The sequence below is a fragment of the Lampris incognitus genome, chromosome 12 (assembly GCF_029633865.1).
Source record: "Lampris incognitus isolate fLamInc1 chromosome 12, fLamInc1.hap2, whole genome shotgun sequence".
Classification (NCBI taxonomy): Eukaryota; Metazoa; Chordata; class Actinopteri; order Lampriformes; family Lampridae; genus Lampris; species Lampris incognitus.
Genome location: NC_079222.1, coordinates 28,673,822 through 28,688,857, shown reverse-complemented (window position 1 = coordinate 28,688,857; position 15,036 = coordinate 28,673,822). Strand labels below are relative to the sequence as shown.

The following is a 15,036-nucleotide window of genomic DNA, read 5'->3' as shown; positions in this document are numbered from 1 at the left end:
GAAAGCATCACCTAATAGCACCTGATGTGGACAATATATTTACCTGAAAAATGTTTATCTAAATTTAACACATAAAAGACTGTCTAGACTATGATATCTCATTATGCACCAGTATTTATCACTGTACTGCTGTATAAAACACTCAATTGATTTAGCGATTTTTGATTTTCTCTCTGAGTTGGGGGCTCATTTTTGGACAGTTCCCATGGTGATGCACCCATGAATGATAAGCATGTGCAAACAGAGCGGTCTGAATGAGGGCTTTACACTATGCCAGCCGGCTCAGTGGAGCCCACTCTTGAATGCCAGAGAACAAGGCCACTCTAGCCCAAATTGTTTAACAAAGGCCAAACTGGCAGGCTTTTATTTAGCTTGGCTTCCGTCCATGACCCAGACCGGCAAAGTGGTGATGGAGGTAAAAAAGCAAAACACGGAAAAAGCAACAGCGTAACAACATGCACGAGACAGAAATGAAAAGAAGGCTACTGTGAAACCATTCATATTACAATCAAGACTGAATCCCCTGAGGATTCCCACGGGCCTCGTGTAGAGGATAGTACAGTGCTGTTCAAGACCAGCCCACCAGAGGTAATGGTATTAACGCAGCATGAAAATAACAATAACAAGGATAATATTATTTAACATCAGAGGCCTTCAAACAGCACATCCAGTCATTTCTTAAGCTTTTAAATTGAGATAAGATTGTAAACACTATTAAAGCACAGTGAGTAGCACACAAAACAATATGATGAATCAATGTTTCAAACTTTGGGGATATACTATGTAATCATCAGTAACCCTATAATTTACAGGGCATTAATTACACATTAATTGTGAAGAAACTGCTAAGATATGACATAGCAATATGAAGAAACAACCCACCTCTCTTACTCTGTATGTGGGCTATACCACTCACTATAACGATTAATTCCTATATAATTACCAACCAAACTTCTTTATTTTGCTTTGATTTTACTCTATAATTACACAATACTTCCTGGTAATTCTACCACTACAACTTATCATTATACTGATTTTACTTTGTTATTTCTTACCAATTTCTTCACATTACTACATAATTTCATAGCAACTTCTTCACAGTTACTACCTAATTAATGGCCTATAAACTATAGGGTTACCTAATCATCAAAACGGTCACAGTGAATTAATGGTTATAGGTGTCCAGGTAGCGTAGCGGTCTATTACGTTGCCTACCAATACGGGGACTGCCAGTGCGAATCCTCATGTTACCTCCGGCTTGGTCGGGCGTCCCTACAGCCACAATTGGCCATGTCTGCGGGTGGGAAGCCAGATGTGGGTATGTGTCCTGGCCACTGCACTAGCGCCTCCTCTGGTCGGTCGGGGCGCTTGTTCGGGGGGGAGGGGGAACTGACGGGAATAGTGTGATCCTCCCATGCGCTACATCCGACTCCACATGTACTGGAGGAGGTGTGTGGTAGTCTGCAGCACTCCCCGGATCGACAGAGGGGGTGGAGCAGTGACCGGGATGGCTCGGAAGAGTGGGGTAATTGTCCAAGTACAATTGGGGAGAAAAAGGGGGAAAAATCCAAACCAAAAAAAAAGAAGCGGGGCTATGAGCTGAATGTTGCCAGTGCAAATATACGGACTGACATTAATTAATTATTTAGGGGAAGTAAATGAGCAATGCTCTCCCCTACAGCACTAATGGGGCACCCTAGAGCAAAATATTTAACTACTAAAAGCCCAAGTGGTGCTGCTTAGAGATCAGTAGCAGAGCTCTTGCCACGTGTCCCACCATTTTGAATGTGTAACACTATGTGAACTATGGTGGAGCAGAAACCATGTTTGCCAAGTAAAACCCTTCCCTGGAAAATAAAAAAGCTAAAAAGCGTACTGCCCTAAAAAAGAAGCCGGAATTAGGAAGCCTACTGAAAGCAAAACAACTGTTAAGTACAAGCAAACATTTCACACTAACCTGGAAAATGTGTTCCTTGCATAATGCATGATGCTGTCAAAGTCGTACACCTCTCCAAGGGAATCAACTTCACCTGGCTCCATCTTCAAGAAGTTGTATTCTTGTCCTATTGATATACATAAAGTCAGGAAGCAAACTGGATGTTAAAAACATCAGAAAGTTCAGTGTGTATCTCATTCAATGGTAAGTTCAATTTAAATGAAGTTTGCTTATGCTAGTAAATGCTGATTTACGTGTTTTATGAAGTAAGGCTTATGACCTGCAGGTAAATATAAAGTTGTAAATGTAAAAGTAAAAGTGTAAATATGACTGTGATCAGCCACAGTTGCCTTTTTGGAAGTACACATATGTTTATCCTTGCACACTCATGTTTTGTATACCTAGTTGACGCCACAGTACAGAAATGCAGAAACGTTACCTGGTTGGATGTTGTCTCTGATGATGCTCACATGTTCATCACGGTCTGGACGGGTGTGTTCATGCCAGAAACCAATCACATGGCCAAGTTCATGTACGACTATACCAAACTTATCACAGTTTTTTCCTATGGAGATAGCCTGAGGTCCTCCACCTCTCCTCCCCACGTAAGAGCAACACCTGTGGAGTGTAATACTACGTCACAGAATCAGGTACAAACCTTGAGGTTGTGCAACCAAAAATGATGCTCCCTTGTTCCTTTTTTATGTATATGAAATTGAAAACTGTGGCTGTGATAAATAGTTTTATAGCAAGGTGGATCAAAACAATTAATTTTGAAAATAAATGACTGTATTGCACGTGGCAAATGTGGGTCAACAGTAAAAAAAGATGAGGCAATTTGATCTCACTGGGTCCTAAAGGAAGAGAGGGTGAATCTTGCTAATTTGCTAATCACACAAAGACTTTTTTAGGGATTTCCCCCCCCTTTTCTTCCCCAATTACACTTGGTCAATTACCCCACTCTTCCAAGCCATCCCAGTCACTGCTCCACCCCCTCTGCCAATGCAGGGAGGGCTGCAGACTACCACATGCCCCCTCCGATACATGTGGAGTCTCCAGCCACTTCTTTTCACCTGACAGTGAAGAGTTTCACCAGGGGGACATAGCAAGTGGGAGGCTCACGCTATTCCCCCCAGTTCCCCCTCCCCCCCGAATAGGCGCCCTGACTGACCAAAGGAGCCGCTAGTGCAGCAACCAGGACACATACCCACATCCAGCTTCCTATCCGCAGACACAGCCAATTGCGTCTGTAGGGACGCCCGACCAAGCCGGGGGTAACATGGGGATTCGAAGTGGCGATCCCCGTGTTGGTAGGCAATGGAATAGACCGCTACACTACCCGGATGCCCCCATAGAGACTTTCAAAAGACCACAAAGACTTTTAAAACATACAAAATTGAGGTTAATAAATGACTACATTTTTCAGTTGTTTCTTCCTCTGCTGTCCTGTTACTATTGATGTAATTACATGTAAAAAAAAAAAAAGCTTTCAAGAATAATTATTTTAGGGGATTATTAAATTATTTTCTAAATTCTATCAAAAGCAATGACACTCTTGTCAACTCCCACCACAAAAAGAAAATTTGCTGAGAAGAACCGAAGGCCTTGAAATGTTGGCATACTGGCTCCTTACATGTCTGCGTGCATTTTTGTTGATCTGCTACACTTTTTCTAAATGAACTAATGGACATCTGCCCTTAAATTAACATATATCTAACTGAAACTTCAAAATGACTCATTTTCTTGCATGAAATCATTGAGAGCACTGAACTTACCCACAAGGTCGGTAGGTGAAAATTATGTAGCTTTCTTCAGTAGTCCTCTCAATGAATGTTACACAAGTGTGCTTTTCCCAGTGACGCATTGCCTGGCGGAAGATGGCTCGCTGACTGCCTGAAAGAGAAAAAAATTATCTTTGATGAAAAAATAAGAACAACTACACCTGTTTCTCTGAATACAACGAAGAACTGTGCACAGAGCATGACATTGCTTTTTTTCCCCCCGTTTTTCTCCCCATCCAATTACCCCACTCTTCCGAGCCATCCCGGTTGCTGTTCTACCCCCTCTGCCAATCCAGGGAGGGCTGCAGACTAGCATATGACTCCTCTGATACTACATGTGGAGTCGCCAACCGCTTCTTTTCACCTGACAGTGAGGAGTTGCACCAACGGGAAGTAGTGCATGGGAGGCTCACGCAATTCTCCCCAGTTCCACCCCCCCAACAGGCGCCCTGACTGGCCAGAGGAGGCGCTAGTGCAGCAACCAGGACACATACCCACATCTGGCTTCTCATCCCCAGACACGGCCAATTGTGTCTGTAGGGAGGCACGACCAAGCCGGAGGTAACATGGGGATTCGAACTGGCGATCCTCATGTTGGTAGGCAACGGAATAGACCGCTACACTACCCGGATGCCCTGCATTTTCTTTTTGATTAATAAAAGCACATTAGCTATGATGTAACATACATCTCTCTTAAAGGATCACATGACAACATGTAGTACCTGCTGCTGCTGGTGAAGGAATTTCCTCCTCCTTGCTCAAAACTCACCACTGAAATTGCCGCTGATCATATATGGAATGACACCATCCGGCCATACACGCTCAGGTCTGGAGGTGGCGGCCCTCCTCCTACGAAGCAGACCCTGTCTACCTGCAGTCCCCTTAATCCTGCTGTTGTCTTTAGAGGTGGAACTGTTCACTGTAGCAAATACAGTGAACAGTTAGCAGAAACCACTCTTAAGACACTTACCATTCAGCAGCATTTTTGTATTTATGATGTGAATCAAACTTAATTCAGGAACTTTTTAAATCCAACTTTTTTAAATCCAACCTGCGTCCATTCGGTTGAGAGTCGGTGTGGCGTGCTGTGTAGTTTCTCCGCTGCGGGCAGCTTCAAACACAAGGACGTCTTCTTCATCCAAGGCAATATCTCCCAAAAAGGCAACTATTAGATAGATAGTTTTAATGAATTTAAATGATAACAGGTTTTAAAGAATTTAAATATCAATGACATGAAAATAAGACCCAAAAAAAGCAAGTTGAAAACAAACAAGGGACGGAGTTCTTAACATTAACATGTAAGAACGTTCAGACAAACATATACTAACAATGCATTTATGAATATTATATATCATTATTCAAGTATCTAAAAATCCATTCTAGTAGCATTAGAGAAAGGGCATTTCTGAAAAAAAAAACGTACTCAGAGAACTAGAAAAATAATCTGAAAGTTGAGAAACAAAATGAAAATTCTTAAAAATAAAAAAGTAATGCATTTAAACTAATTATATTCATACTGAGGAAGAGACAAAAAAGTTATATATATATATGACCAGCCAAAACATTAAAACCACTGATATAATAACATTGATTATCTCATTACAGTGGCACCTGAACAAATCATGGGGAATATAACCGTCGTTTATCTCCTTCCCTTGTTTGGTTATATGCATTGGCATGACAGGTTTGTTCAGTATTTTCAGTATGTATCGAACCTGAAATAACTGCCCAGAAAAACCTAAGTGAGCAAGCATGTCACACTACACCGATCAGCCAAAACATGAAAACCACTGGTTTTAATGTTAGGTAAGTGGATAACATTGATTATCTTGTCACAAAGTATGTGTCAAGGGGTGGGATATATTAGACAGCAAGTGAACAGTCAGTTCTTGAAGTTGATGTGTTAGACGCAGGAAAACTGGGCAAGCGACCTGAGCAACTTTAACAAAGGCCAAATTGTGATGGCTAGACGACTGGGTCAGAACCTCTCCAAAATGGCAGGTCTTGTGGGGTATTCCTGGTATGGAGTGGTCAGTACCTACCAAAAATAATCCAAGGAAGGACAACCGTTGAACCGGAGAAAGGGTCATGGGCACCAAAGGCTCATTGATGCACATGGAGAGTGAAGGCTAGCCCCTCTGGTCTGATCGACAGAAGAGCTAGTGTAGCTCAAATTGCAAAAATTAATGCTGGCTATGATCGACAGGTATCACAACACACAGTGCATCTCAGCTTGCTGCATATGGGGCTGCATAGCCACAGACCAGTCAGAGTGCCCTTGCTGACCCTTTCATGGTAACGATATTCCCTGATGTCTTGATGCATGCTCAATAATCCAGGTAAGAAAACCATAGCAGGTTGAATCAGTTCATCTGGATATAACGTTTACTGACCAATACATGTCATCACTCAACTAAGTGACATCTTCAGTCTAAACTGACTGCAGGTATCCCCACCCCTTATAAGCAATACAGTACATTACAGTGGCATAATGACCGAAACCAACGACCAGTTTCATGTACAAATATGGGTGTGACCATTAACTAGAGTTTCAGAGGCCATGTGCACTATTCACAGAGGATTTGGGAATGGTCACACCCATATTTGCATATGAAACTGGTCGTTGGTTTCAGTCGTTATACATCTGTCGCCATTTTACAATGCTGTGATTGCAACATTCCCTAGTCCTCTGTGAATAGTACACATAGCATTTGAAGCTCTAATTAATTATCAAACCCATATTTGTATTTGAAACTGGTCGTTGGTTTTGGTCGTTATGCAACTATATTTTTTATAAGGGGTGGGGATACCTGCAGTCAGTTTAGACTGAAGATGTCACCTAGTCAAGGCTGGATTAGTACCTAGGGGCCCCTGGACACTGAAGCTCACACCCCCCCCCCCAACACACAAACACCACGCCTCAGCCATTAAACCCCACCTTAATTATTTTGAGCTTCCAGTCAACCTGGCATGTCAAATCCACCAGACCATAATCACACACTTATTGGTCAAAGGCTGAATAACCAGTCCAGCTGAGCAAGCATGCCTATACAGTTCAATAGACCAAGTACTGTGCCATTTCACTCACAAATCACAAGACAAAGAAACAATGGATTAAACCATCCCAAGGCAGTGCATGACTCTAGACTATGGCAATGTTTGTGTTCATGGAAAACCACCCGAGCAGACAGCACACCAGCTATTACTTCCATCCATCCATTATCCAGTGTGACTGGATAATGAGCAAAGCTGAAAGCAGGTTTCAAAATAAGGCTCACTAAGTGGGCTTGGCAACGTCACACAGAACTCCAAAAACAGCATATCAAATAAACTCATCCACAAAATGTACAGCAACACACAATCACAACAGATAATGCTACTCAGTGCACAGGCAACATAATGGAATGACTGTTACCTTTAGAAGTTCTTCTTTCTTGACTTTTTCTTTGCAAGCTCTGTGATCAAGTCCTCAAATCCAGCTCTCTCGCTCACAAGCTCAGACTCGATGGCCATCAGAGAAAGCGCTGAGAGCCTTTTCTGACCCATGGTTGTTCTGAGTTCCTTTTTTTAATTATCAGTTTCAGACTGCAGATGAGCTTGAAGTAAGGTTACTCTCCATTGTTTGATCAACCCCATCGTTGTCCCGTTTCTTCTCCCGTTTTTTCGCCGTTTTCCATATCTTGTTGTACCCCTACCCTGACAGAGGCAGTGTGTCGCTGCTGCAGCTAAAGACTTCCGGGCTAACGTATTCGTTGCTAGCTAGTGTAATCGGTTATTTTCTTGCCCGGTGCGGGATTCGATACGAGGTGTACTGCACCACAAGGCGACATCACTAACCGCTCGGCTAAAGGGTCAGACCCGCTAGCTAGGGGGCTAACGTGTCTTATTAGTAGTTTACACTAGCTAGCTGAGGCTGCTGCTGCAATCCAACATCCTCCATCGGAACGCCCTCTCCTTCACTTTGTTTAGGTTTTTTGAAGAAGAAAAAAACCCCAACTTATTAGCGGAACATTTTTTATTGTGGTCGCTTCTTTCACTTCCTTTTCTATTCTTTACTTTCTTTTGGCAGCCCCGCTGGGCTTTTGGTTAACGCCGTCCATTTTCTGCTGCTTGACAATTTTTCCCACACATTCATAAAACCTAACTGATAGTGGGTCAGGTTAAAAATAATAATAATAATAATTCAACTGTTTTAACCTTGACTTAGTTTAAGAAAAACTGATCTTGAATCTGTGCAATGTAAACCACCTGCTCGCTATGCCCACCCACCTTGATCGTTAGCCTATCGATTGCCGCTTGCTCACCTGTCACCACCTGCCCAGCCATCTCACCATAATAGTCAATCATGAGACTTAATTTTCTTGGAAACAACTTTTATTTCATTCTGATTGGATAATTATCAAGAGAATGGGTCAAACCCGATCAAACAACCCAGAGCCCGCAGGCATCACCAATCGATCCCAGCACAATAGAACAGCACCAAATCAAATGCAGCACTGTCGATGTGTGCATACATAACACCTTGTGTCATATATGTGTGGACCCCGACATAAAAAAAACCTGCATACTTTTTTTTTTTTTTTTATCCCATTGCGGACGGCCCCTGGGCACATGATGGATACAACGTATCTGTCATTAAACGTTGTATCCAGATGAACTGAATAAACCTTCTTTGATTTTCTTACCTAGATTATGGAGCATGTATCAAGACATTGCCACTCGTTTCGGCGAGGATTGCCTTAAACTTGTACGTGAGTACGAGCAAACAGCACGTAAAATGGCAGACTACAGGAACCACCTGAGACACAGCGGAGTTACGCCCAAGAGCCTGCAAATGACATCTTCGGTCAAGGGCCACCGAGCTAAGCAGATCCTCCAGCAGGCACAGAGCCAGCTGTTGAACGAAACGGGTGAGACAAACCAATTTTACTATCGACGCTTTGAATGCCAAAGAGGAGCAGATCAAACGGAGACTCGTGTCGCGTCCAGATGAGACCACTTTCCAATGTGCGGTTGAGTTCACGGAGAAGGCTCGTCTAGCTCAACACGAAAAGTTGAAAACCAGGCAGCAAAAGAAGTTCGACCTACTTGCTGCACGCCAGAGACATCGGCAGGCAGAGAGACGGACGCCGGACACACGCCGGCGATGCGGACACGTGGGTGAAGAAACTGTCCGACAGGCAACTCACCCAGGGGCAGAAAGACATCCTTGCTAAGGGGCTGAATTTTGCTGTTATGCCGAGGGAAATCCCACTAGTGGAACTGATCACAGCCACGGAATCAGCGATCCGAGGAAACAACATTGCGGACCCGGAAGCGGAGCAACTGCAGACGAAAGATTCAGCCTGTCTGAGCAATGCGAGACGAGAGGAAAGCTCTCACAACTCTCAGTAAGGACAATAACAGCATCATCATTTCAGCGGACAAAGGCAGATGCACTTTTGTATTAAACCAGACAGTCTATCATGAGAAAGGTATGACAATTGTGTTAGTGACACAAATACTTATGAGCCCCTGAAACAAGATCCAGGCAGTGGTTACAAGAAAAAGGTGATAGGTTGTTTGAAGCTGTTAGAACAGGACAATGCTATTGACATAATTTTGTACCACAGATTATACCTGGGGGACGCTACACCTAGTCTGAATGGTTTACCTAAGCTACATCGACAGGATGTGCCATTACATCCTATTGTTTGTATGATTAACTCTGACCTATAACATCTCTAAGTTTCTTGCGTCTATTATTAACCTGTTGGTAGGCAGTAATGAACATCACATTCAGAACACTATGGATTTTGTGGATAAGGTGAGGGATGCTAGTATGGAGATGGGTGAAACAATGGTCTCTTAGTATGATGTTAAGTTTCTCTTCACATCCTGCTGATGAAGCAGTGGAGGTAAGCCATATGAAATTACAAAACGACCCCACCCTTAACAATATGACCACCCTAACACTGACCAAGTGTGTCTGCTCCTGTAATATATCTTCAGTCCTCATACTTCACACACAGGGGACAGTACTATAGGCAGACATGAGTATGCTATGTATTCCCCAGTCTCCCCTGTAGTGGCCAACTTGTATATGGAAGAAGTGGAAAAGGGCTCTGATGTCCTATCCAGGAACACCACCTAGCCAATGGTTCAGATTTGTGGACGACACCTGGGTTAAAATTAAATCTCCGGATGTACCACATTTCACTGACCACATTAACTCTGTGGACAACCACATCAAGTTCACCAGGGAGGATATGTAAAATGACAGGTTAGCCTTCTTAGACTGTGGAATTGCAATTGCTGATGGGGGACATTGGTTTGTTGATGTTTACTGTAAACCAACACATACTGATCAGTACTTAAAGTTTGACTCTCATCATCCACTGGAGCACAAACTAGGAGTCATTAGGACATTGTACCACTGAGCTGACAATGTCCCCACTGACACAGTGGCTGGGGAAGGGGAGAAACCCTGCATTAAACAGGCCCTGGTTAAGCGTGGTTATCCTAACTGTGTGTTTGTCAAAGCCAGGAAGACATCCAAACAGTGCACCAGCTAATCGAAGAGAGGAGGACAGCAGCTGCCTAAGCGTAAACCAGTGGTGATTCTGTATGTGGCGGGAGTGTTGGAAAAGCTGAGACGCATATTTTAAAAAATCCGTGTCTCAGTTGCTTTCAAACCCCAAAAACATGCTGCAGAGCAGTATAGTGTGTGCGGTTAAGTGCAAGGAGGATTGCTGTGACTTCTACATTGGGGAAACTAAACAGACGCCGGCCAAAAGAATGGCACAAGACAGGACAGCTGACACGTCAGGCCAGGACTCCGCAGTCTACACCCATCTAAAGGCCAGTGGCCACTCTTTCAGGGATGAGGATGTGCACATCCTTGATAGGGAGGAACGATGGTTTGAATGGGGAGTCAAAGAGGCCATCTATGTTAAGAGGGAACAACCTTCCCTGAACCAGAGAGTGGGGGGGGGGGTGGACTAAGAGTACATCTGTTGCCATCTTATAATGCTTTGATTGCAAACATTCCCAAATCCTCTGCGAATTGTACACGTGGCCTTTGAAATTCTAGTTAATGGTCACACTCATATTTGGTCGTTATGCAACTGTGTTGTGTATAAGGGGTGGGGATACCTGCAGTCAGTTTAGACTGAAGATGTCACTTAGTTGAGTGGTGAAACATATCTGTCAAAAAACGTATCTGTGATGTTCAGACTTTAATAGAGAATACCTCTTTAAGAGAAGCAAGGGGTTATGGGGTGAGTACAGAAGTAGGAAGGAGGAACAAGCATGTATGCAGGACACACAGCATGGATGTATGAATGACAGAACGAGAGTGATAAAAAAAAGCCCCAGTTATTCGCTCACACAGTCGTCCCATGTATTTGTGGACATTACAGCATCTAGATGAACTGATTCAACCTTCTTTGATAATCCCTGATGATAGTGGCCTTTTTTCAGCAGGATGATCTGCCCTGCCACACTGCAAAAATTGTTCAGAAATGGTTTGAGGAAGATGACAAAGAGTTCAAAATGTTGCCTTGGCCTCCAAATCCCCAGATCTCAATCCGATCGAGCATCTGTGGGATGAGCTGGAAAAACAAGTCCGATCCATGGAGGCCCCACGTCGCAACTTACAGGACTTTAAGGATCTGCTGCTCTATACATATGAACATGAACTGCTATGAACTAAGGGTAAATGAACTGCAGGTCAGACTGGGCTTCATGGATTGAACCAACATTGGAGTATGCTACTGATTTCCTGTTTGGACAGTTGATACATTCATGCTGAGAAAACTAATTTCATGATAGACAAAGACCAACACTCCACCAGCTTTCCTATATGCATATTGTCTCCTTGTTCATGCATGTCTGTACCCCAAATGGAGTTCAACATACGTCCCTGTTGGTCTCATGCAGAGTTTGATCAGCACACAAACCTCCTGAGCACAATCTACACTACATATTTCCCCATAAACATTAACGTGTTGGTGCTTCAGACTGCCTATGTAATTTCAAAGGTTAGCCATGACTACTGAATATTTTAGAGGATTGTGGGTGCACAGTGCTGATCAACGTAATTCTGCTAACTAGCTAACAGTAGCACATGTAGTGCTAAACAGTGGCTGTATTACATTTCTGAAACCTGCATAGATTTCTTTATTAATTCCCCAACCAAATATCACTATCAATGACATTTTGACTGTTTCTCTATAAGTTAAATAGTGATTAATAGTTACCAATATACAAGGTCACAATTAGTTTGTCCCATTAGGATTAGTACAAATCAGACTAAGACTGTTGGAAGTAAATGTATAGCCTGACTAGATCTATGACAGAAGTTTTAAAGTTCTCAAATCTCTAAATTTCTCGAAGTACTGGCATTAAAAAACAATTATGTGCAAGTCTAATTAAGAGACAGCACCGAATCTTGTTTTAAATAGCGGTTTTCTTTTCTATTAGGACATGCTGGTATAATATATACTCTATTATGCTGGCAGAGACGTAAATGTCTGACAACATGCTGTTGAAGAATTCATCATAATGAAGCTGTATGGACTTCAGATAATTCTGTTGCATGCCTAAATGCTTAATGAGCCAGTCAAATGCTGGCTCCTACTAAGATGCCATAGCAGACACTATATCTCAATATTTCTATCTTTGGTAGTGATAATCACTAGCATTGCCATCAGTGGCTTAAAAAGAAATAATATCATCAATCCCATGCAGGTAAAGTGTTTGTCACTGAGGGGAGTTTTCAAGCCTTGATTTCCACTATTTTGATTTCACATAAGGCATGGTTCAGCATCTTGCATTGAACAGGTAAAGCAAACTGCCACACATCAGTATTCCCCCATTAAATCCTATTTCCTCGTGTGATGTAAGACTCTCTGAAGGCCAAAAAAATCCAACTAAAACGACCCTGCAGGCCCTGTACTGGCCTTTGAAGTGGACTCACTCATGCAAAGGGTGACTGTAAATGACTGTCACCCCTGCAGTGCATACCGCATGCCCTGCAGCCAGAGGGATTTCACCAGCGTCCAGCCGAGGACTGCTCTGGCATGGCCTCAATGACCTCTAGTCTCCAGGCAACGGCCTCAAGGAGGAGTGGTGTGTTTTGGAAGTTTTAACAGTCTCAAATGAAATGGGGCCTAATCAGCCGGAGACCCCCATAGTTACTAAAAGAATTATCTGAACTTTTTAGAAAATGGTGAATTTTCAACAGCTATACAGAGGAACGTGCATAACATGAAACATGATAAAGATATAACTGCTTTGCACAACTTGAATTCATGTCTCTAAGAATCGAGACTGGAATCATACTTCTATTTACTTTTAAAAAAATCACTTTTTTAAATTTTTTAGAAATGTTCTTTTAAATGAACTTCTGTTTGTCATTCAAAATATATCTAATATATTAAGTATTCCAGTGTGAACAGTCAGGACAATTAGTCTTTCCTTGCTTTCAGCTTGGTGTGCCATTTTAGAAACTTAACAAATGAATTAAAACCTGACGCTTGAGTTATGACTGAACTTGAAAGCCGGACATCATAAATTGAGGTCAACTTGTGAATTAAGGATGGCTGAATCTAACCGAATAACAACGTTGCAGTAATCCAGGCATGCCAAGTGAAACAGCTAAGATGCAGTTATCTGATGGTTATCTGATGGTCGCACTGACAACAACAAAATACCAACAACTGGACTGTGTAGTGGCACCCACACGCAAAACACATTTCACTTGCACGCCACTCTTGTTTATAGGTGCTCAGGATAGATCTGACCATGTAATTTGATGAGGTCTGAGCAAATTGAAATTTGAATTGCAAAGTTCTCATATTTGATGGTTGTCTCAGAAAATGTGAGCTACTCCGTGTGATCACGGTTTAACACGCGAGAACAAGCTTTTAAAATGTACTAATTTTTAATCAGCAGGTGACAGGGACATGAATCCACATGAACTACTATCAAAAACTTTCAAAATTCGCTATACCAACTTCTTGGACAGCGTTTACAACAGGGTTTTATTCCTTGGGCCCGTCTAGAATAGGACTGAGTAGATAAAATGATTTGCATCACTTGGAAATGATGCAACATATAATCTCCAATTAAGCATCACCTTTATTTGTTTTTTACCGCAATCAAAATCTCACAAAACATAATAACAAATTAAAATTACCCTGTAAATTACCCTTGCCCACCACAGACCAGGCCTCGGAGGGTTGTGGATGACCGTTTAAGCAGTGAAAATTATACATTTGCTTGAAACACACAATGAGTATAAAGACAATTAAAAACACCGAGATGGGTTAAAAAAAAGAAAAAGTGAAAACAAAAACACTGTACCAGCTTTACAAGGATCCTTGTAGTCGATTACATCTGGGGCACCTAGGTGGTATATGGGATTGCTTGTGTCCACCAACTCCAGATCAACCGAGAGTAAAACGCGCAGACCACAGAGTAAGAACAGGTAGTTGTGAACGACTGCCATGACTTACGATCACATATTTAGGAAAGGTAGGCTGGTGTGAGTCTACGGCATGAAATGTGGACGCGCACGGTTTCGGGAGAGCGACGGTGAAAACGGCTTTATAAACACGGCGCTACTTCTCCGCATGTCTTCATTCTGGTTCAGTGATTCGCTGACATACTGTAGGACCGGGCGCACAGCCAAAAGCCCAGCTCGCCTCGCGCAGGCAACCTGCCGCAAAACCGAGATCGATCATTTCACTGGCAGAGGCGGAGATACTGCGGGAGTAAACCCACGTCTAGATAGACTGACAGGTGGGTTATCGTTGTGTGTGTGTGTGTGTGTGTGTGTGTGTGTGTGTGTGTGTGTGTGTGTGTGTGTGTGTGTGTGTGTGTGTGTGTGTGTGTGTGTGTGTGTGTGTGTGTGTGTGTGCCTTGCTCAGGACTACACGAAAAAAAGAAAAAGTGTCAACGAACTTTTAAAGTCACTATAGCAAGAGAGGAAGGAAGATGAGCGTGTGTGTGTGTGTGTGTGTGTGTGCCTTGCTCAGGACTACACGAAAAAAAGAAAAAGTGTCAACGAACTTTAAGAGAGGAAGGAAGATGAGCGTGTGTGTGCGCGCGCGCGCGTTTGTGTGTGCGCGGGCAGGCAGGCGAATGCGCGCGCGCGTGCGTACTTATAATTTCAAAAAACCATGATTCCATTTCATCCCAATATTTGTAATCTGGGAGCTCGTTGCGTGGAGAGCAATGCAACGTGGAATAAACAGCCATATTCTTGTTAGTCCTAAAAACCAGCTGAAAGAACTGTGGTTGGCAAAAACAGCAAAACAAAGCAAAACAAAACAA

General features: G+C 42.8%; 1 protein-coding gene across 1 annotated transcript in view; it reads right to left on the bottom strand.

Moving 5' to 3' along the window:
* Positions 1 to 14,209, bottom strand: part of LOC130121479 (bone morphogenetic protein 1-like) — a 46,856-nt gene extending 32,647 nt beyond the window's left edge. The window contains exons 1-6 of the mRNA XM_056290281.1: positions 14,065 to 14,209; positions 4,769 to 4,882; positions 4,487 to 4,636; positions 3,712 to 3,829; positions 2,376 to 2,554; positions 1,958 to 2,063 (exon numbers count right to left, since the gene is read on the bottom strand). Coding sequence (XP_056146256.1) covers positions 1,958 to 2,063; positions 2,376 to 2,554; positions 3,712 to 3,829; positions 4,487 to 4,636; positions 4,769 to 4,882; positions 14,065 to 14,209 — 812 coding nt within the window. The remainder of the gene's footprint in view (positions 1 to 1,957; positions 2,064 to 2,375; positions 2,555 to 3,711; positions 3,830 to 4,486; positions 4,637 to 4,768; positions 4,883 to 14,064) is intronic.
* Positions 14,210 to 15,036: the final 827 nt, after the last annotated feature.